General features: G+C 41.7%; 1 protein-coding gene across 1 annotated transcript in view; it reads left to right on the top strand.

Annotated features, from left to right (window-relative positions):
• CSMD2 (CUB and Sushi multiple domains 2) overlaps positions 1–21,323 on the top strand; it is an 819,526-nt gene extending 798,203 nt beyond the window's left edge. Inside the window, exons 59-70 of the mRNA XM_070950069.1 lie at positions 71–250; positions 2,804–2,977; positions 6,955–7,128; positions 7,724–7,797; positions 9,232–9,343; positions 11,157–11,336; positions 12,748–12,813; positions 13,741–13,902; positions 15,206–15,318; positions 18,174–18,261; positions 19,334–19,472; positions 21,164–21,323. Coding sequence (XP_070806170.1) covers positions 71–250; positions 2,804–2,977; positions 6,955–7,128; positions 7,724–7,797; positions 9,232–9,343; positions 11,157–11,336; positions 12,748–12,813; positions 13,741–13,902; positions 15,206–15,318; positions 18,174–18,261; positions 19,334–19,472; positions 21,164–21,323 — 1,622 coding nt within the window. The remainder of the gene's footprint in view (positions 1–70; positions 251–2,803; positions 2,978–6,954; positions 7,129–7,723; positions 7,798–9,231; positions 9,344–11,156; positions 11,337–12,747; positions 12,814–13,740; positions 13,903–15,205; positions 15,319–18,173; positions 18,262–19,333; positions 19,473–21,163) is intronic.
• Positions 21,324–22,926: the final 1,603 nt, after the last annotated feature.

Consider the following 22,926-nt stretch of genomic DNA (forward strand, 5'->3'; position numbering starts at 1 on the left):
TTATTAGCAACTATTTCATCAACCTTGCCTTTGAGATCTGCAGCTGATCTTCTTTTTCTCCTTTTCCAAGTGATAAACTGTGGGGACCCTGGAGTACCAGCCAATGGCATCCGAATGGGCAACGATTTCACCTATAATAAGACTGTCACATTTCAGTGCATGCCAGGTTACATGATGGAGTCAGAAAGAGCTTCTACTTTAACTTGCACTAAGGACCGGACCTGGAATGGGACGAAACCTGTCTGCAAAGGTAAGGCCAATTTAATCGCACTGTCAGCATCTCACCGCTGGCATAGAGAGGAGAGAGATATGCCCTGAACTTTTGCCTGCTAAATCCCTTTGAAGCCCGGTCGTCATGGAAATGAGGAGGGGGGAGACATTCCTGGGAAATGACGAGACAATAAGTCAGTGGAGTGACTTGGAAGATAGCCAATGAGAAGCAGATAATTGGGGATCGGAAAGGGAGGGATTGGGGGGGCAAAAGGTCAGTCTTGTCCGCATCGAGTCATGATCCGGTTGCTGTGCTCAATTAAAGAGAAGATTTCCTTAAAGATTGGTAGTTTGGAAATTCATTTATTATGAGATAGCATCGAAGTCTGACACGCACATTAGATCACATGTGGGAATTTCCCTATAGTTTACACCCATGTTTCTCAACCTTGGTGACTTGAAGAAGCATGGCTGGGGAATTCTGGAAGTTGAAATCCACACATCTTCAATCTACCAAGGTTGAGAAACATTGGTCTAGAACAGTGATGGCTAACCTTTTTGCTATCGCATGCCGAAAGCGGGGGGAGCGCACGGGGTTGTGCATGCATGTGCCCACACCCATAATTCAATGTGCCCCATCCGCCTGAACTCCCCCCGCTTTTGGCACAAGATGGCATGGTGGGCCCAGTAGGCCCATTTTTCGCGCTCCCCAGGCTCCAGAGCCTTTCTAGGAGCCTGGGGAGGGCGAAAACAGCCTTCCCCACCCCCCTGTAGACCCTCCAGAGGCCAGAAACAGCCTGTTTCCCGACTTCCAGTGAGCCTGGAAGGCCCGAAAATCAGCTGGCCAGTGCACGCATGCGCGCCGGACCTGAGCTAGGGCAATGCTTGCGTGCCCACCGATATGGCTCTGTGTGCCACCTGTGGCACGCGTGCCATAGGTTTGCCATCATGGGTATAGAAGCAGGGGTGTTAAACTGGCGGCCCGTGGGCTGGATGTGTCACGTGCAGTCCACGCCCATCCCAGCTCTGCGAAGGGAAAAAAAAGTCACAATACGTCACATGATGGCAACGTGATGGGGCAATTTTGACACCCATGGTCTAGACTAGAGCAAGGATGGGCAACTGTGGTCCTTTACAACCTGTGGACTTCAACTCCCAGAATTCCAGAACCAGCATGTCATGAAGGTCATAAAGGGGCTATAGTTGCCCAGCCCTTGTCTAGAGGAATCTTTCCCAGCCAGGTAGTCGCCAGATAGGATAAGGATAGGATAGAATAGAAGCCACAAAATCCAGATAGAGAAATTCTTTTTTCCCCTTACTCCCTCACTTCTTCAATTTGTTTAAAGAGAATTAGCCTCAGAAAGAACAGCTTGGAGAATATCTCATAGGCAGGATATGCATACCTGCTCCAGGTGATCAAAGAAGGTGTTGTGTATGTCAGTGGTGGGTTGCTTCCGGTTCTGTCTGGTTCTGGAGAACCAGTAGTAAAAGCGGGGGGAGGCTCCATCCACCCACCCGGATATCATAATTGACTATCTGTGCATGCGCAGAAGCACGTGCATGCTCCCGTTGCGAACTGGTAGTAAAGGTAAGTAGAACCCACCCCTGGTGTATGTGTATTCTGCCTTTCACTGTTGTGCAATTGCTCCAGTACAGCTTTCCATGCTTCTGTCGCAGGGGTAGGTTCTACTTACCTTTACTACTGGTTCGCAGCACGGCCATGCGCGCAGAAGCTTCTGCGCATGCGCAAAAGCGTTCTGATGACGTTGGGGTCGGTGGGTGGAGCCTCCCGCTGATTTTACTACTGGTTCTATAGAACCGGTGTGAACCGGGGGCAACCCACCACTGTTCTGTCCAAGATCTCAAGAGAATTCATCCATTATATTACTGCTGGAAGGGTGGGAGAGTTTTGTTCTTAAGAAATTTGTTGTAGAAATATTTCTTCCCCTTGAAAAATCTGGTAAAAACTGCCCACCAATTTCTTTAACCACAAGGTTGGTCGTTGTTGTTTTTTAAGAATCCTAAAGAAACCTTTTATGCCCATTTCTGTTCATGGCTCGCATTATTTTGAATCCCTGTGGTCAATGGAAAGCCAGGAAGGACTGGTTTCAAGAATAATCTGAGACTTTTGGAAAAAATTGGGATTAGAGGTGGATTCAGAAGCCATATATAAATTAGTCTTGGTTGAACATGGAAGCACATGATTCTCAAGAGTCTAGAAGAGATCATCCTGTCTAGTGTTAATGTCCTTCGTGCCAGGATTTCTGATGGGCCGTACAAGCATGTTTAAAATTTCCCCTACTTTATACCTAGGTGCTACAGATGGCCAATTTGCTATACAGTTACTTGCATGCTGTGGCCTTATTTAATTACCTTCTGTATTTCGGCAACATTTATTTATTTATTTGACCAAATAGAAAGAACAGGGTAACATCTGTGAATTCTAGCCCTTTGAAGAAGGCGCTTTGCAGCTATGACAAATAGTTCCTTCAATATGTAGACCACACTCACATGACAATGATAAGAAACCCTAGAAAAAGAATTCTAACCTTCTAGGTCTCTTGTTGAGTTCAATGTGACTTTTCCTCCCTAGCTATCATCTGCAAATCTCCACAAATTGTTTCCAATGGAAGAGTCATGGGCTCAGATTTCAGTTGGGGCTCAAGTATCAGTTATACCTGTCTGGAAGGCTACCAGCTCTCCTTAGCTGCTGTTTTGACCTGTGAAGGAAATGGATCATGGAGTGGAGAAATCCCACAGTGTTTTCGTAAGTAGACGTTCCAGTTGGACAAGGCATGAAGTCATGGGGCTTTTTCTGTTATAAAGACATATCCATCATAAACTCTTGTTATCTGACTGGTCAAAAGACAGGATCCAGTTTTTAGTGAGAACCTGTTCTGACCTAGGCTCCCTTAAAAAGCAGGAAGCAGAGTCTTGATCCCGGCAAAACTCCTTTTATTTACATGACTGTGAATTCCTTTCATTCACAGTCAGCAAGTCTTGGCAAACAGTTTTTCAGAAGAATATTTATCAACACAAACCTTATCTCGCTTGGAAAGCTGCCAGATAACCAGTTTCCAAATACAGTGTAAGGCAAAACTTGGCACAGAGTCTCTTAGAGTCATGAACAAAACTTTTCCACTCTTGAAATGACTGAATGAACAAATTGTTTCCTGCAAAAACCCACTCCCTGTTCGCTCCATCTTTTGTTTCCTATGGGAGGGGCCAATCACCTCCGAGATGTGGCTTTACTCCCAAGTCGACCCTGCTTTCTGAGTTGTTCTTGTCTTCTGGCAGCTCTGCACATGTGCACACTGGGAATGGGCTCCAGCTGTTCCTCTGCCTCACTGCTGTTTACCTCCCTCTCTGCCTCTGATGCAGAGCCCTCCTCCGAACTTTCCCCAGCCCCCAGGACTAGCTCATGTGCCTCCCCAACTTCCTCACTGTCTGATTCTGCTGCCAGCTCTACTGGCCACCGACGGGCCACAACAGAACCCATCAAAAATGCTGCTCTGCCATTATAGTTAGAGATTATTTTAAAAAAGAACAACAGAGAGAGCGAGGGGCACCATGCTGCTTGTCTGAATGTTGCTGTGAACCAGAAGAATCATCTTAGCTGCTCCCTGAAGGCCAGGGAAAAACACTTAGGTGAAAAGTTTTCTGGTTTATTTATTCCATTTTACACAAACTTCTTTCAGTTGCACAAGGCAGTTGGATCACATTCCACTAAAATGCTTACCCTATTCCCTCATCTCTCCTGATTGTTAAAGGCCTCCACTGGCAAACTTTAACTCAAACACTTCCAAAGTCCTTTTCCCACTCTCTTCTTGAACCAAGCAAAATGAACCCATTTTCAAACTCAGCAGAAGAGATAAGTTCTGCTGGAAAATTTGGCCTTCGGTATCAAAGAAGTATTAGAAGATGCTATCAAACCTCTCTGGAGAATTATAAATTAACAATGTCCACTGCATATAAGGAAAATCGATATAGATGGCATATGCCCAGTGGTGGGATTCAACCGGTACACACCACTTCGGGAGAACCGGTTGTTAACTTTCTGAGCAGTTTGGTGAACTGGTTGTTGGAAGAAATCATTAGGGCAGAGAACCGGTTGTTAAATTATTTGAATCCCACCACTGCATATGCCCCCTGAGAAACTGGCAAAAATGTTTAAAGATTAGTCAGCTAAATGTTGGAAATATCACCAGTTACCAGGTTCTTATTACCATATGTGGTGGACATGTCCAGAAGCTAAAAATTATTGGAACACAATTAAGATATGGCTGGAAGAAATGATACAACAAGGTATTGATTCAAAACCAGAGCTGTTCCTACTGGGAACAGCTTTTCCTTTTTTCCTCCAGAAAAAATTAGCAAAGAACATATTGATTTGATTATACATGTAATAACAGCTGCAAGGATTATTTATGCACAACATTGGAAAGCAGAGAAAATACCTTTGAAAGGAGAAGTAATTAAAAACAACGTAGATTGTGCAGAAATAAATAGATTGACTTTGATGATTAAAGAGAAGATTCAGAATACTTTAAGATATTGAATCAATTCTACTATTGGTTAGAAAAGAGATATAAATAAGTAAATTAATTGTTATGTATAAAAATGCTATAATCAGAATATTTTGTTAGTGATGAATTGTTGTAATTGATTGGATGAGAATGAAGGCAGAAGAAATAACAAAAAGAAGAACGATTGGAGACAACACCGAGATGTCACATGGAAGGAATGACTGATGTATTAGATGTTTGTTTGTTTAAAAAATAAAAAACTTTTAATTAAAAAAAAAACCTCTTTGGAAGAGAAGTCCGAAAGCAAAGGTGTGGCACTAAAGGAAAGGGATCAGTTCAGAGTTTTATGAGAAGGGAAGCTAGCCTGCAATTGTATGGAATTTTTGTGTCAGTGCTGGTGTGCTAAGATGCTTTTTTTTCCCCCACCCAGACATTTGGAAAAACATGAGCTTTTGTCTGGCATTTCTTGTTCCACCTGCTGCAGAAGAAACAGGCTTTCCTATTCAATATAGGGCCACATGGTGCTTTGCCTTTACACAACGGAAGATCTGTTTTTGAATTCAAGCAAAAGCAAGCAAGGAAATTGAAGCTAGCCTTCTGTTCTCTCATCAGCCGGTCTGCCAGGAGAGAATAGGAAGGTGGAAATAGATTAAACATTCACTGACAATGAAACACAGCGTGCAGAGAGAAGCTGGCCACTCTCTTCCGCTAGCCAGGTTACAAATGTCCTCTAAACCAAAGGTCTCCAACCTTGGCAACTTTAAGCCTGGAAGACTTCAACTCCCAGGAGTTGAAGTCCACGAGGCTTAAAGTTGCCAAGGTTGGAAACCCCTGCTCTAAACTGAGAGTCCCCAACATAACACATGTAGGTGTCAGAGTGCCATGGATATTTTTCTAGGTACCAGTCAGGGTCCATTTTTACTTTTCAAACTTTTATTATTCGAATTTTAAACACAATGTAAGTGTTAACTTACTGCAACATACTGCAATGTAGGGCTGTGAAAGTTGGACCAAAAGAAAGGCTGAGCGCCTAAGAATTGAGGCCTTTGAACTCTGGTGCTGGAGAAGACTCCTGCGAGTCCCTTGGACTGCAAGGCGATCCAACCGGTCAGTCCTAGAGGAGATCAACCCTGACTGCTCTTTAGAAGGCCAGATCCTGAAGATGAAACTCAAATACTTTGGCCACCTAATGAGAAGGAGGGACTCCCTGGAGAAGAGCCTAATGCTGGGGAAGATTGAGTGCAAAAGAAGAAAGGGATGACAGAACGAGGTGGCTGGATGGAGTCACTGAAGCAGTTGGTGTGAGCTTAAATGGACTCCAGAGGATGGTAGAGGACAGGAAGGCCTGGAGGAACATTGTCCATGGGGTCACGATGCATCGGACATGACTTCACAACTAACAACAAAGTGTGAATTCCAGACTCACCTTTATTTCCAAAACTGACCTTGGATTCTGTATAAACGTCATAGGTATTCTTAGAACATCACAACAATAGTTCTTCATTTTCTTTATGTACCGGTGGAATCTATCCACTGAGCTGAGAAAAAGACAAAAGCAAATTGAGATATAAAGATATTGGAATTTTGTGATTATCCACCCCCTCCCTATTGTGACAATTCATAGTTATCATTTTCCTTGTAAAGGAAAATTTCCCCATGATTATTTAAGCAGGACTGGGGAGAGACCACCAGGATCTGCCCACTGAAGTAGGATACAAGCAACCTGTTTACCATTGTATAATAAATGCTAACCAGTAATTTTCTGTTTTTGGTGAAATAATAAGAATAAAATGGAGATTGGCAGTAGTTCGTTTTTGTGGCTAGTTAAGTCCTGGTTCCCATCTAAAAATATTAGTGCTGATTTAAGATAATTTATGAGGAACTTCCAATTTAGATTATCGAACGCTTTTTGTGTGTCCACAAATATCAGCGTTAGTTGCTTCTCAGGATGGGCCTCATAATATTCCAGCACATTCAGGAACTTTACTTGAGTTCAGGAGTTTAGAGGTCATGGTTCAGGTCTTCGTCTTACTTCTTCATCTGCACACCCAAAATGTATTCAATATGTTATATTTCCCTACTGGTCCAAAAGAGTTAGGGTTCTTGACTCACTGGCTGCATGCACCAGACATAGGATGTTACAAGAGGTTGGTGTGGTTAGAGATCTTATCCCAATGAAATGTCTCTCACTGAGGTCCTTCGACCATTCTTTTTGCAGCTGTCTTTTGTGGCGATCCAGGAATCCCAGCAGACGGGCGACGTGAAGATCGAGGTTTTACTTACCGCTCCTCTGTCTCTTATTCCTGTCTGCCCCCATTAGTGCTGGTGGGATCAGCTCGGAGGTTCTGCCAGGCTGATGGATCATGGAGTGGGACCCAGCCAAGCTGCATCGGTAACAAGATGGGACTTTATTGGGGAACAAAATAATAAAAATGCCTCTGCATGTAATTTTGCACTTACATGACTCTGGGAGTACGCACACGCGGGGGAATGCTGGAAACTGGAAGAGCAGCTCCCTGGCGCGCATACGCATGCCGGAAACCTGAGCTTCCAGTTTCCAGTATGTGCATGCATGCCAGTCACCTGGTCCTCCAGTTTCTGGCGTGCATGCGTGCACTAAGATCAGCTGACTGACGCACATGCGTGCCTCAGAAACCAGAAGCTGCTCTTCCAGTTTTCAGCGCAAAACTGGGCCAGCCAATGAGCGATGGCTGGCGTGCCCGGAGAGATGCCTCTGTGTGCCACTTCCAGCACGTGTGCCATAGGTTCACCATCACTGCCCTAGAACAAGAAGAAGACTTCAGAAGAGCTGGAGTCTACATGAAGTGTCTTTACCTTTGTGCCATGAAGTGTCTCACTGAGGCAGAGCAGAGCTCTCTCTCTCTCTCTCTCTCTCTCTCTCACACACACACACACACACACACACACACACACACACACACACACAAATGAATTAAGCACTTACATTTGTTTGTTCTTCTTTTCAGATGCAAGTGTTACAACCTGCATGGATCCAGGTGTGCCCCTTTTTGGAATTCAAAACAATTCCCAAGGTTATCAGGTAATATATGATCATCTCCCCTCCCTCCCTCCTTCCCTCCTTTCTTTTCTTCTCTCCTTCACCCTGAACAATCTTCTTTATCTATATAATATAGCCGAAACTGCTAATTTGTCATCCTTAATCCAGGGGCTGAATATATTCATTCTCCTTTTATGCAAAACACAGACAGTGATGATCTCTCTTTGGAGAGTTGTTATCTCTTGATTAAGCTGTTTTGTGAGGGAGACAATAGGAGGATTTTGCCGGAGGGACCTTTGATTAGATTCAGAGGTGGTCCTTGATGATGCTTGTGCTTCTAATGGAGACAGAATCAAATAGACTTGCCTCCCTTAGTAAATAACAAGGTATCTCAAGCTGGAGGAAATCTATGCAGGGAGTCCTCGACTTACAACTGTGATTGAACCCACAATTTGAATTGTAAATCAGAGCAGCCATAAAATGGGTCATTATATGACCAGACCCAATTTTGTGACCTTTTTTACGGTGGTCATTAAGTGGTTGCATAAGTGATCATTATTAAGTGGACCCATTGTTTGCTATAGGAAAGTTGTTGCCAGAAACAAGAAGGAAACATCCATTTCCTTCAAAAGCATCATCAATTGAAATCATGTGAGATGCTGCAAATGGCCGTAAATTTGGGCCGATTGCTGAGCAACAAAATTGTGGTCATGAGGCATGGGTGATGGACCCAGATATAGGAACTTTGAATCTGGATCGTAAATAACTTTTTTTGGAGTCCATCATAATTTTGAATTATTTTGCTTAGCAACCACTCGTAAATCAAGGACTACCTGTATGGCCACTAAAGAGTCAACACTGACTTGATGGCCCATGACCAACTCACACAAAGTTGATATGGACACAGGAGAACTCCCCATCTGCATACGAGAGGACAGTAGCTTTATGAAAAAGATTGATAATCTTTTCATGTTGTTGGCACCACTGCCTAGTCTCACACGATGGGGATTCCTCCTTCCTTTCCCCAAATTGAAAATTAAAATGGCCAAACATTTGTGAGTTTATGAAATATGTTAACCTCTTTGAGAGGCCACTGGAATTTCATGAGATTTGATCACATCTTGAAAAAGAACTGTTCAAAATATGTTATGTGTGAGAAACTCATTGTGTGACTAGAATCATGAGCCCAAATTATTCCACACGGCAACATTTTGTTACATGTTCCACTAGTTTTTTGTCTGAAACCACAAACTTATCTTTCAAGTTTGAGTCACTCAAGAGCAAAAGGCCACTGTAAGCTAAATCAAGTTCAGATCTGGCTTGGTCACTTTTTCAAGGACAGGTCTGTAGGGTAATATGTGAGGTTGAATTACCCATCTTTAACTAGATCAGTTGCTTTAACTAGATGAATGGCTATATTCACTCATGCTATATTCACACAACATGCTAAATTTGCATTGTTTCTCATTGCAATAGGTTGGAAGTGTCATCTACTTCAAGTGTCATAAAGGATATCTGCTGCAAGGGTCCACCACCAGAACCTGCCTTCCAAATCTGACATGGAGTGGAATTCAACCAAACTGCATCCGTAAGTCTTTGCTTCCTCGATGTTGGCAGAACAGTTGATGCCATTGAATTTCAACCTCAGCCACTTGAACATGTGTGAACTTCAACTCCCATAATCCCTCAGTCTGTCTGGGGTATTCTGGGAGTTGTAGGCCATACATTTTCAAGTGGCTGCGGTTGAGCACTGCTCCGTGCTAAGAATCCAGGTTTGCAGTATACAGTAGTGGCCAAAATTGTTTGGGGAAAGTGTATTTTTGAGGTTTGATGGCTAATAGCACCAGGTTTGTTTTTTTTTTGGAGTTTCAAGATAATCATATTCCACTGCTGGAATGTGGAATGGCCTGGGAATAGCCCAGAACCTAACCCAATTGAAAATCTAAGAAGCCGACTAAAGAAACTTGCTAGTCAGAAGTGACCCAGCAACAAAACCCAGTTGATAGAAGCAATCATTCAATCTTGGTTTCACATTATAACAGCTGCAGAACTAAAAGACTTGGTTCACTCCATGGGAAGACGTTCTAAGGCCATAATTCATGCTAAAGGTTACCCAACTAAGTATTAACTGACAGGGTGATAATTTTTGTATATCTTGTTTTTTCTACGTGTTTCACTTTTCTTCTTTATACTGTAACTGCTATTCTAACAGCAAATCCTTCATAAAAGTTATTGCATTACATTCTTGATTAAATTAACTTTCCATTGATATATAATTTTATGGTACTGCTCCCCCCCCCCAAAAAAAGCTGGTGTTATTAGCTAGTTTTAGAAAATACACTTTTCCCAAAAGGTTTCCACAATTTTGGCCACCACTGTATACTTAGATGGCAGATCTTCATTTTTTGCTGCCTGGATAGATAATGTGGGAATGAGAAAATGCAAACCAGCCTTCACAGACGAATCCCAGAAAGCAAGGATGAATGAAGCGTCAGAAGGCATTGTTTCAGAAGATGCCTCCTTCTGAGTCAGGACAGCACTTGGCTATAGACAGGCTTCAGTCTTCACCCAACCAGCAGCCTTTCCCAATCTGGTGCTCTTCAGGTGAAATACCTGTCATTTCCAGATAATATCGGCAATCTCCCGGGAGTTCTGGGGGGATGTAGTCCAAACAGATCTGGAGGATACCAGGTTGGGAAAGCTAACTTCTGCCCTTTCTTAGGCCTGGTAATGGTGGGTCCATGAATAGTATAGTATAGTATAGTATAGTATAGTATAGTATAGTATAGTATAGTATAGTATAGTATAGTATAGTATAGTATAGAATAGAATAGAATAGAATAGAATAGAATAGAATAGAATAGAATAGAATAGAATAGAATAGAATAGAATAGAATAGAATAGAATAGAATTTTTTATTGGCCAAGTGTAGGACACACAAAGAATTTGTCTTGGTGCATACGCTCTCAGTGTACATAAAATAAAAGATACATTCATCAAGAATCATAAGGTACAACACTTAATGATAGTCATAGGGTACAAAGAAGCAATCAGGAAACTTAGTAAATAGTTTGACAGTGTTGAGGGAATTATTTGTTTAGCAGAGTGATGGCATTCAGGGGAAAACTGTCCTTGTGTCTAGTTGTTCTGGTGTGCAGTGCTCTATAGCATCGTTTTGAGGGTAGGAGTTGAAACAATTTATGTCCAGGATGTGAGGGTTCTGTAGATATTTTCACAGCCCTCTTTTTGACTTGTGCAGTATACAGGTCCTCAATGGAAGGCAGGTTGGTAGCAATTGTTATTTCTGCAGTTCTAATTATCCTCTGAAGTCTGTGTCTGTGTTGTTGGGTTGCAGAGCCAAACCAGACAGTTATGAGATGCTTTCCTCCATGTCTTTGTAGCACACAACTGCAAGGAACCAGATACCCCAGCCCATGCCAATGTGGGTGCTCTGGACCTGCCTTCGCTGGGATACACCTTGATCTATTCGTGCCAGAGTGGCTTTTATCTCACTGGAGGATCAGAGCATCGGACTTGTAAGGCTGATGGCAGCTGGACAGGGAAGCCTCCCATTTGCCTGGGTAAGCAAAGCTGCCAACGGAAAGACAGCTCTATGTCTACAAAACATCTTATTCTTTCCACTTGAAATTCATCTGTTGCATTTCAGCCATGTGTTTCAGGGACAAATCATTCTATTTCTGTCCCCTGTTCCCCAGACATAGAGGATTAAAAACTGCCTTATTAGATCAGACCCAAAAGCCGATTTTGGGTCACCATTTTCCACCTTGGTAGCCAGAACATTAGAATTCTATGTGATTCTTTTTTAACTTCTGCTGCTCAGGGATAGAGTTGCCTTCTCACTCTGGAGGATCTCAACAATGTTCATATAACATAAATCTTCCTCTATCAGTGTTAATCCTTTATATCAGATTGTCCCCAACATACCTTGCAGCTGGAGTAAACAAGTTTTTTTTGTGTGTGTTTTTTGTTTACACATTATGAAGTTTTTCGCTGACCACTTTTGCCAGTTCAAATAGTGAAACAAAAAGTGGGGAGACCCCTTTTGTCTAACCTCTCATATCATCCATAATTATAGACCTAATAGGAAGAGAGTCTTCCTAGGCTAGAGAAGCAAACAAATCCACCTGGTAGCATTTTTTTTCTGTTTTTCTAACATGCTTAATTATGTTAAATTAAAAATATTAAATATTAGGAAGTTTGATCTAGTGCAGGGGTCTGCAACCTTAAATACTCAAAAGAGCCATTTGGACCCGTTTCCCACAGAAAAGAAAACACCGGGAGCCACAGAACCCTCCCCGTGCCTGACTATTTCTTGAGCGGCCACAAAACTAGCCTATGTAGTTGAATTAAGCCTTCTGTTTTCTTCTGAAACTTTTCTTTTCTTGGATTTATCCATGGTTGGCCTACTGGGGGTTGAAAAGCTCAATAAATCCTGTGCCGATGGGTGTCGCACATTAGCAGTTGTGACGCATATTTTGAGTGACAGGGAACCTCAGTAGAGGAGTGAAAGAGCCACATGCGGCTCCAGAGCTGCAGGTTGCTGACCCCTGATCTAGTGGTTAAGGCATCAAGATAGAAACCAGGAGACTCTGAGTACTAGTCTCACTTTAGGCATGAAAGCTGGCCGGGTTTCAGATATATTCAACATGGGAGGTGGAAGGTATGCTCACTGCCTTGAGTTATTTATAAAAATAACAAAGGGCTACAAAATAATTTAAAATTGGGGGGGGAGGCAGTTCCAAAGGTAGTGGTAGCATTCACACAACATTCTAAGTTTGATTAGCTTATTTTGCAAATTAATTCATGGTTCCATCTATTCTTCCAGAAAACAGAAAGTGGGTTAACTCAGAACCAAGTTGAAGAGAGCGAGGGATCACATAAGATCTTTCTTTATATTCATAGAATATTAATGTTCTGTTAATGATGTTTGTGTCACCTTATATGAATTCTTGCTTTGATTGTCCTTTTAAGCGGATGTCCGGCCCAGCAGGCGACCTATGGGTGCTGCAAAGGATCAGCATCTTCCAAAAGTCTCAGGTATCTCTTTTTCCTAACTATCAAATCAATAAAAATATATTAAAAATGAAACAGCAGAGCAAATTACTTGGGTCTGTAAATAGATGGACACACTTGTCAATTTTCTTATAAAAGATGAAAAACTCAAATTATTCATTTTTTTAAAATGGATTTTCGGTATTTTAAATGGATGAGACTCTTAATGGCATTTCTTTTTTTTAATTTTATTTTATTTTGATTTATATGCCGCCCTTCTCCGGAGACTCAGGGCGGCTTACAATGCGTTAAGCAATAGCCTTCATACTTTTGTATATTTTTATACAAAGTCAGCTTATTGCCCCCAGAAACCGGGTCCTCATTTTACCTACCTTAGAAAGGATGGAAGGCTGAGTCAACCTTGAGCCTGGTGAGAATTGAACTTGCAGTAATTACAGGCAACTGGAAGCTAAATACTACCTTTAACGGTAGCATTAGTCTGCTGCGCCACTCAGGCTCCCTTTTGATTGTTTTTTTTATTTATTTTATTTTTTATTTTATTTCGAATTTATATACCGCACCTTCTCCCGAGGGACTCAGGGAGGTGAACAGCCAGCTAAAAACATACAATACAAACATTAAAAACAATTAAAAGGATATATTAATTTGGCCCCAATTTAAAATGACAAACCAGTTAAAAATATTTTTAAAAAACATTATGTTAAGCCAGCCCGGCTTGCTGGAAAAAGAAGGTTTTAAGAGCACGGCGGTTACTTGTTTTGAAGTAACAAAGCTTGATTTTAAAACGTATTGAACAAATAATGATTCTGGGGAATTCTGGGAATTGAAGTCCATTCCTCTTAAGGTTGCTAAGGCGGAGAAACACTATTCAAAACCACGGAGGGCCTGTTTGGCTTCTGCACTTGTTCTAAAATCTTCCCCTTGTCTTGTTCTGCATTGGGTTGTTTTTAGTTCCTGCTGATGTCTTTGCGAAAAATTCCTTCTGGAAAGGCTCTTATGAATACATGGGCAAAAAGCAGCCAGCCATGCTTTCGGTCACCAGCTTTGATCCAGTCACCAGTAAAGTGAATGCCACCCTAATAGACCACAGCGGTGTGGAGCTCCAAGTCTCTGGTAAGGCAGCTAATTGGGGCCTTTCTCCATTCCTGGTGGGAGAAGAGAGATGTTCGCCCCATTAAACAACATAGAAAGGAAAATGATGTCCATCCAACCTTATCTTCACCACATATTAATACTGCCAATATAATGGGTTGGTTGTTTATTTTTTTTTACTCTCTTCACCCTCATCTGCCTGGATAATCAAGCTGAAACATCTGTCTAATGTGCAAAGGAAATCAATGATTAAAGACCCCGGGAGTAATCATTCTCCAGCTGAAATTCTGTATTCTGCATTCATATTAACACCACATACTAAGCCTAACATAGTAGCGTAACCAAACAAATAAGCTATGGTATAGTTTACTGTGATGGATTATATATAACACAAACTGTGGCTCACAACTGAGTTTTGACAGTATACGAAACCCAAATGACCCAAAAACAATGATAGAGAAAAGATGTTGAGACCCAGGAAAGTGTGCAGAGAAGTTAAAGGAACTGGAGGCTAAATTGTAGGATGAACAGTTGAGGAAATCAGGTATGTCTGGCCTACTGAAGAGAAGGATAAGGGGGGACATGATAGGTCTCTTCCAGTACTTGAGAGGCTGTCACAAAGAAGAGGGAATTGAGTTACTCTCTAGAGCGCTAGTGGGCAGAATACAAAGGAATGGGTGGAAGAGATAATTGCCAAAGAGAGATACGACCTAGAAGGAAGGAGAAATTTCCTGATAGTGAGAACAATTAATTAATGGAGTAGCTTGCCTCCTAGGCTTGTGGGGTGCTCCATCACTGGAGGTTTTCAAAAATAGAGTGGACATCCATTTGACTGGGATGGTATAAGACTTCTTCTTGAGCAGGGGGTTGGACTAGTAGACCTCTCAGCTTCCTGGTTTTCACTATCCCTGTCTGGATGGTTAGAATCTCTGAATTTTGGACCTCATCCACTTATTTGTGTGTGTGTGCATGCATGTTTTTAATCTGCACTTTTACCCATGTTCCCAATTGGAGACAACTCTTTGAAGGCCTTAGCTATCTTTCCTGCATTTTCATTTTCCTGAATAATTTAATGCTACCTGCAGGCTTTGGAAACAACTAAATGCATGCAATACAGATAAGCTTCCAATATGATTTTTCCAGAGTCGAATGCAACCCTGCTCTAACTTCACAGAGCATTCAAGAACACTGAGATCTTGTCTTCTCAAATTGCAATGAAACCTCCCCCCTCCCCCCAGTTCTCTCGGGGGCTTCCTCACCCTGCTTGCGTTACAAGAAAAACAATCAACCTTGACTGCCCGGCTTTCTTATCTTCTCTTTCCAGGTATTTACAAAAGAGAAGATGTCCATCTTCTCCTCCAGGTACACCAAATTACAGGGCCACTGGAGATCTTCATGAACAAATTCAAGAATGATAAGTGGGCATTGGATGGACACGTAAGTCTTTGCCTGAAACATTTCAATGACAGACGTGCAGAGGAATTGGGAACACAACATTGGGGGAACGCAAGAGCTTTTGCAACGATGGTTAGGAGCAGCAAAATCTAAGATTAATATCCCCCAACCTGATGGCCTTGGGGTATGTTGGGTCTGTGACTCTCAGACTTCCCAGCTTGTAGGAATTCATGAAGTTCTCATTCTAAAACATTTTGAGGGCACAAGGAAGGTTCACAAACTGTCATCTTATGTATCAGAGAAACTGAAGAAAAATCAATCCTTCTCTCCCTCTTTCTCTTTCTCTCTCTCTCTCTCTGTCTGTCTCTTCATTCTCTCTTTTTAAATGGTTAATAAAAAAAAAAGAAAAGACTATTTGACTAATGATTCTAGTTAGAGACATTTAGGCACACTTTTCATTTATGAAACAACCTCATAGTGGGACACCACAAATTTAAATGCCTAACAGGAAAAATTACAATTTCAAACCAAATGTTAAATATTTTAAAAATGTTTAAAAGCCAGAAAACAGTTTGAAAAATTCATTATATGAAACAGGGCAATTTATTTTTTTTCTAAGATGATGCAGTTGGGTTACTTCCCGTGGTGGGATTCAGCCAGTTCGCACCACTTCGGGAGAGCCGGTTGTTAACTTTCTGAAGAGTTTGGTGAACTGGTTGTTGGAAGAAATCATTAGGGCAGAGGACCGGTTGTTAAATTATTTGAATCCCACCACTGGGTTACTTCCTTCAGTTCTTTGTTGTTTACATTCTTATTTGACCAGACCTTTTGCCCCTCAGCCTTTCAAGTGAAGATTTTGGATGGGAAGAGCTTGAATGAACAGATGTACAAAAACAAATGTTTTCTCTTTAGCAGACTTCAGGAAACGGAAAGTTTGGTTAAAGTGTTGAACTAGCGCCAGGGTTCTAGGCATGCAGAAACCTATCTTCTTACTCCTACAGATTTTGTGATGGGATATATGTACTGACCCAGCACCTAGGAACATCCCTCTAGACATTTTTACATTATAACAGTCTAAGGCCAAAATAAACCCCAATCTTCAAGCATGTTTTGATCAAAATTGACCCAAGAAAGCCAGAAGATGCTTCAGACAAACACCACAGGAATTCCTCCGGGAAGACTGATCCCAGGATTCCCTATCTTTGTCTAGACCAGGGGTCGACAACCTTAAGCACTCAAAGAGCCATTTGGACCCGTTTCCCACAGAAAAGAAAACACCGGGAGCCACAAAAACCTTCCCGTGCCTGACTATTTCCTTAGCGGCCACAAAACTAGCATATGTAGTTGAATTAAATGTTCTGTTTTCTTCTGAAACTTTTTTTGGATTTATCCATGGTTGGCCTACCAGGGTCGAAAACCTCAATAAATCATGTGCCGGTGGGTGTCGCACATTGGCGGTTGTGACACATATTTTGAGAGATGGAGCTGCAGCAGAGGGGTGAAAGAGCCACAGGTGGTTCCAGAGCCACGGGTTGCTGACCCCTGCTCTAGACAGCTCTACTAAATATATCCCCACAAAACTATCCCAGCTACAGGTAGTCCTCAACTTACAACCATAGTTGGGGCCAGAATTTTCATGGCTAAGCAAGGTAGTTGTTAAATGAGACAGGCCCACTTTTATGCCTTTGTTTTTTTGTGACAGCTATTAAGTGAATCACTTGGTCATTAAGCAATTGTGGCGTCCCCCATTGATTTTGCTTATCAGAAGTTGGTTGGGAAGGTCACAATATGGTGATCACATGACCCCAAGATGCTGTAACCATTGTAAAAAAAAAAGGCCAAGTGCCCAAATTTCGATCATATGTGACCATGGGGATACTATGATGGTGCAAGGTTTGGTTGTAAGTTCCTTTTTTCAGTGTTGTTGTAAATTTGAATAGTCACTAAATGAATGGTTATAAGTTGAGGGCTACAGATAATTTGGTTCCAAGATCCTATACATAGCTTGTCCTGTCATACGTTCCATCAGAAGTGAAAGTATTTACAGACCCCTCACATCCTGGACATAAACTGTTTCAACTCCTACCCTCAAAACGACGCTATAGAGCACTGCACACCAGAACAACTAGACACAAGGACAGTTTTTCCCAAACACCATCACTTTGCTAAACAAATAATTCCCTCAACACTGTCAAACTATTCACTGTCTGCATTTCTATTAATCTTCTCATCATTCCTATCACTTATCTCCTCCCACTTATGACTGTATGACTGTAACTTTGTTGCTTGTATCCTTACAATTTATATTGACTTTTTTCCTATGACTATCATTAAGTGTTGTATCTTATGATTCTTGACGAACGTATCTTTTCTTTTATGTACACTGAGAGCATATGCACCAAGATAAATATCCTGTATCCAATCACACTTGGCTAATAAAGAATTCTATTCTATTTCTTTTTAGAAAGTTTGTACCACAACATTTGAGCCATATTTTGAACAATTACTAGCATGAAGGATCAGACTAGGTTTGACTTTCTGGTTTCTATTTTTTTTAAAAAAATTCCATATATGGTTATACAGTTGAGCATCTAAAATTGGATAAGTCATTCCATATCTCTAAGCTACCAATATTTATGGGTTTTATTGTTCTGGTCAAGGCACTTCCTTCATTATCATCATGGTTTGTGGTAATTTATTCTGTTCCCCAGCAATGGATTTTTGCCGTGAAACCAAGCATATGCTTTTATCAAATTATAGCATAATTTTAAATAAATCTGATCATTTCTGGACAAATCGTCCTTAAAACTACAATCACCCTATTCCTATCGCTGATTTTTTTTCCCACTTTACATTTGGATTTTGCAGTCTCTTTTCATTTCCTGCTTCAAATACAGGTCACCCCAGAAGCTTCAAGTGGAACATTTGTGTACCAAGGATTTGTCCATGGCAAAGGTTTTGGACAATTCGGCTTCCAAAGACTAGGTAAGCTAACTAACTTTCAGACCAAAGTTGACCCAAAACAATAGCTTTAAGTAATTTATATAAGCAATATCACAATTGTGAGATTTTTCCATTTACGATTCAGTGGGTATCAGCTATTGTATATAATTATTTTTCACTCAATTGATTGTTTTTTTTCCTGCCTTTCCAATGTAATTTTTGTTATCTTGTGAAACTGAATTTGAAAGTGTTATTTAAATAAATTCATTTCCAGAATTTTGCCAAATTCTATCCCCTCACCAGTGGTGGAGTTCAATTTTTTTTTTACTACCGGTTCTGTGGGCGTGGCTTGGTGGGTGTGGTGTGGCTTGGTAGGCGTGGTTTGGTGGGCGTGGCAGGGGAAGGATACTGCAAAATCCCCATTCCCTCCCCACTCCAGGGGAAGGATACTGCAATATCTCCATTCCAACCCCACTCCAGGGGAAGGATACTGCAAAATCCCCATTCCCACCCCACTCTGGGGCCAGCCAGAGGTGGCATTTGCCAGTTCTCTGAACTACTAAAAACTTCCGCTACCTGTTCTCTAGAACCTGTTAGAACCTGCTGAATAGCACCCCTGCACCTCACCATCACTGTTCAACACTTAATATAGTCATTTTGTCAATGGTATTGACACATTTGTCACGTAGTTTTAAACTATTCATTGTGTGCATAACGTTAAGTGTGAACAGTTTTGGGGTCTTGGGCTTCAAATGAAACAAATAAAAGGAACATTTGGCTATTCATCTTGGAAAAAAACCATAAAAGGCTAACTTTATGTTTTGCTTTGTCTCAGAAAAAACATCATCTTTCTCACTGAAGGATGAGAAAGTGACTGTGAATTAATGGATAAGTCTACCAACACTGTTTCAAGCCTACTAGATATCATGAGTTTAATTCAACTACCGTTCTCATTAACCTCATCAGAGGTTATTTAATTAGAGGTGCCAGGGATTAAATCTGAGATTTAAATATTTTGTTATGTTTATATGCAGCAGACGTGCGAGGACAGCCCCTGGCCTCCCCTTCCCAATTGTACTCAGCACCAGTAATTTAATGGTATTTCTTTTTCCAGATAACAGCGTCATTGAACGGGATTCTGAATCAATAGGACATCCATTTGCATCCAACAGCAGCTCAGTTGCAGCTGCGATCCTCGTGCCTTTCATTGCCCTGATGATTGCAGGGTTTGTGCTCTATCTCTACAAGCACAGGTGAGATGTTCCAAAGTAGAAAAGGCAGGAAATAACCTCTTAGGGCTTCATAACAAGGATTGTAAGAATAATCATAGGTTTTCTGGTCCAGTGTCCTCTGGATTAAACCACATTTCTCATGATCCCCATGTTGTTAGCCCTATCAGGTAGACCAGGCTAAGAAAGAGACCTCATGCAGATCTCAGCTACCTATACCTAAAAGTGCTATAGTAACAGAATCTTGCAAGTCTGAAGGTGCTACCTTTCCTTCCACTTTTATCTCTACTATGGAAATTGGAAGGATGGGGGACTTGGAATATTGCATCCAGTTTGATGATATCCAGTTTGATGATATAAAAATAGATGTTGAGAACTCTGGAAAGAGTGCAGAGAAGAGCAACAAAGATGATTAGGGGACTGGAGGCTAAAACATATGAAGAACGGTTGCAGGAACTGGGTATGTCTAGTTTAATGAAGAGAAGGACTAGGGAAGACATGATAGCAGTGTTCCAATATCTTAGGGGTTGCCACAAAGAAGAGGGAGTCAAGCTATTCTCCAAAGCACCTGAGGGTAGAACAAGAAGCAATGGGTGGAAACTAATCAAAGAGAGAAGCAACCTAGAACTAAGGACAAATTTCCTGACCATTAGAACAATTAACCAGTGGAACGACTCACCTCCAGAAGTCATGAGTATTCCAATACTGAAGGTTTTGAAGAAAAGATTGGACAACCATTTGTTTGAAATGTTCCTGCTTGGGTTGAGCTAGATGATCTCCAATATCTCTTCCAAATCTGTTATTCTCTTGTTCTATCTTAGGCATTTTGGCAAATGCCTGCACTCAAGTTTAATTTATCTGATTGGTTAAATTGGTTGGTTGTGGGCCTTCCTTCTGTCCTTCAAGGCTATCCTCTTTATTCACTACATTAGTGCTTAAAGCTGCCATCCAAAGCCATGGAAATGGTATCCATTTCTTTCATACTTTCTAGGAGCCAACTGCATTTGTACCAGTGGTGGGTTTCAAGTTTTTTTACTACCGGTTCTGTGGGTGTGGCTTGGTGGGCGTGGCAGGGGAAGGATACTGTAAAATCTCCATTCCCACCTCATTCCAGCAGAAGTATACTGCAAAATCTCCATTCCCTCCCCAATCCAGGGGAAGGATACTGCAAAATCCCCATTCCCACCCCACTCTGGGGCCAGCCAGAGGTGGCATTTGCCAGTTCTCCGAACTACTCAAAATTTCTGCTACCGGTTCTCCAGAACTGGTCAGAACCTGCTGAAATCCACCTCTGATCTGTACCTCTCCAAGTAGAAATTTCCCAGAACTAAGGAGAAATTTCCTATCAGTCAGAACAATTAACTAGTAGAGCGGCTTGCCCTTAGAAATTGTGGGTGCCCCAGTGCTGGAAGCTTTTAAGAAGGGACTGGACATCTACTTATCTGAAATGGTATAGGGGGTCTCCTGATTAAGCAGGGGATTGGACTAAAAGACCTCCTTCCAACTGTTAACTAGTAGATGAATATACTGTTCAGCAGAGCTAGGCTAGTGCCACAGTTAAACTGCACTTTGGGAGGCTTCGTTTCAATTCCTTTGAACGAGGGAGGGAGAAGAGACAAACAGAATGCTTACAGATTTTAATGCATTGTAGTTTCTAAATATACCCGTCCTGCAGAGCCCCTCCCCCTATGACGTCTTTGTCCTCTCTGAAACAGAAGGAGACCGAAGGTGCCGTTCAATGGCTATGCCGGCCATGAAAACACCAATGTCCGAGGAACATTTGAAAACCCCATGTATGACCGCAATTTGCAACCAACAGACATCATGGCCAATGAGGCCGAGTTTACCGTCAGCACTGTGTGTACTGCAGTATAGCACTTACAATTCTGTGTGCAGTAAGTATCACACTCCTATATAAATTTCCCACATATGTTTTTCCAGCTACTACCGGGACCCATCAAATTATCATTAGCCTAGCATTTAATTTGAAAAGGGTTGGGTAATAATAATCACTATTATTCACATCTTAGTAAGAGAAAATGACTGTCACGGCTGCAGTGATGATTTCTGGCCATAAGAAAGTGGAAATGTTATTCAGATCCAAGCTTTGGAGATAATTTTTTAATTACCAGCAACAACATTTTGTAAGATAGGGCAGCTTAACAAATAATATACTATATATTGTCCATCCATCCACCTGTCATTTTATCCATCCATCCATCCATCCATCCATCCATCCATCCATCCATCCATCCATCCATCCATCCATCCATCTATTTTGGATGGCCATCTCTCTTTATTCTCTGAAGTTTTCCATTTGGACATCTTCCAAGCTCAACTGTGAGACTTTTTCACATCAGTTTCAAAAATTTTTATGACCGGTTCTGTGGGTGTGGCTTGGTGGCCGTGACATGGCTTGGTGGGTGTGGCTTGGTGGGTGTGGCATGGGAAGGATACTGTAAAATCTCCATTCCCTCCCCACTCCAGGGGAAGGTTACTGCAAAATCCCTATTTCCTCCCAATCAGCTGGGACTTTGGAGGCAGAGAATAGATGGGGGTGGGGCCAGTCAGAATTTTTACTACCGGTTCTCCGAACTACTCAAAATTTCCACTACTGGTTCTCCAGAACTGGTCAGAACCTGCTGAAACCCACCTCTGTTTCACATACTCTTCTTTAAGTCCTTTCTTTTCCCAAATAATCTAAGGAGTTTTGGTTAGGAAATACTGCAGAACACTTTACTGTTCTTAATTATGATCCATACACAAGTCATACACAATTATGATCCATACACAACTTACTTAAATTACTAAATTAACACATCTGTGTAGGCCACAAGTGTCAAACTTGCCATGTCATGTTGCCATCACGTGACGTTTCGTGATGTTTTTCCCATTTGCAGAGCTGGGGTGGGCGTGGCCTGCATGTGATGCATCCGGCCCGCGTGCCTCCAGATTGGCACCCCTGGTATAGGCAATACACTTAAGCAGTGGTGGGATTTAATTTAACAACCGGTTCTCTGCTCTAATGATTTTCTTCCAACAACCAGTTTGCCAAACTGCTCAGAAAGTTAACAACCGGTTCTCCCGAAGTGGTGCGAACTGGATGAATCCCACCACTGCACTTAAGCCATAATAAATCAGTCAAATGATATTTTAAGGTACAAAAAACAAACAAACCGAGGTTAAAAATGACCAGATTCATCATTCTGTGTCAATCAATGATTCAATTTGTAACAACTTGCAAGTTGAGGCAATGCTGACCTTGATTAGTTTCTGCAGGGCTTAGCATGTTTTGCAGATCCTACCTGTTTGATTAGCTTATGGTTTAATATGTTCTACACACCCAGAAGATGGCTTAAATCAATAACCAAATTAAGGGTGATGAAGAATTGACCTGCCCGCATGTCTAGACAGTGAAAAGTGACTGAAGAGCAGGGGTGAAATCCAAAATTTTTCCCTATCGGTTCTGTGGGCGTGG

This window comes from Pituophis catenifer, unplaced genomic scaffold (genome assembly GCF_029215685.1).
Source record: "Pituophis catenifer annectens isolate HBS135680 unplaced genomic scaffold, rPitCat1.0.hap2 SCAF_9, whole genome shotgun sequence".
In the NCBI taxonomy this organism is placed as follows: Eukaryota; Metazoa; Chordata; class Lepidosauria; order Squamata; family Colubridae; genus Pituophis; species Pituophis catenifer.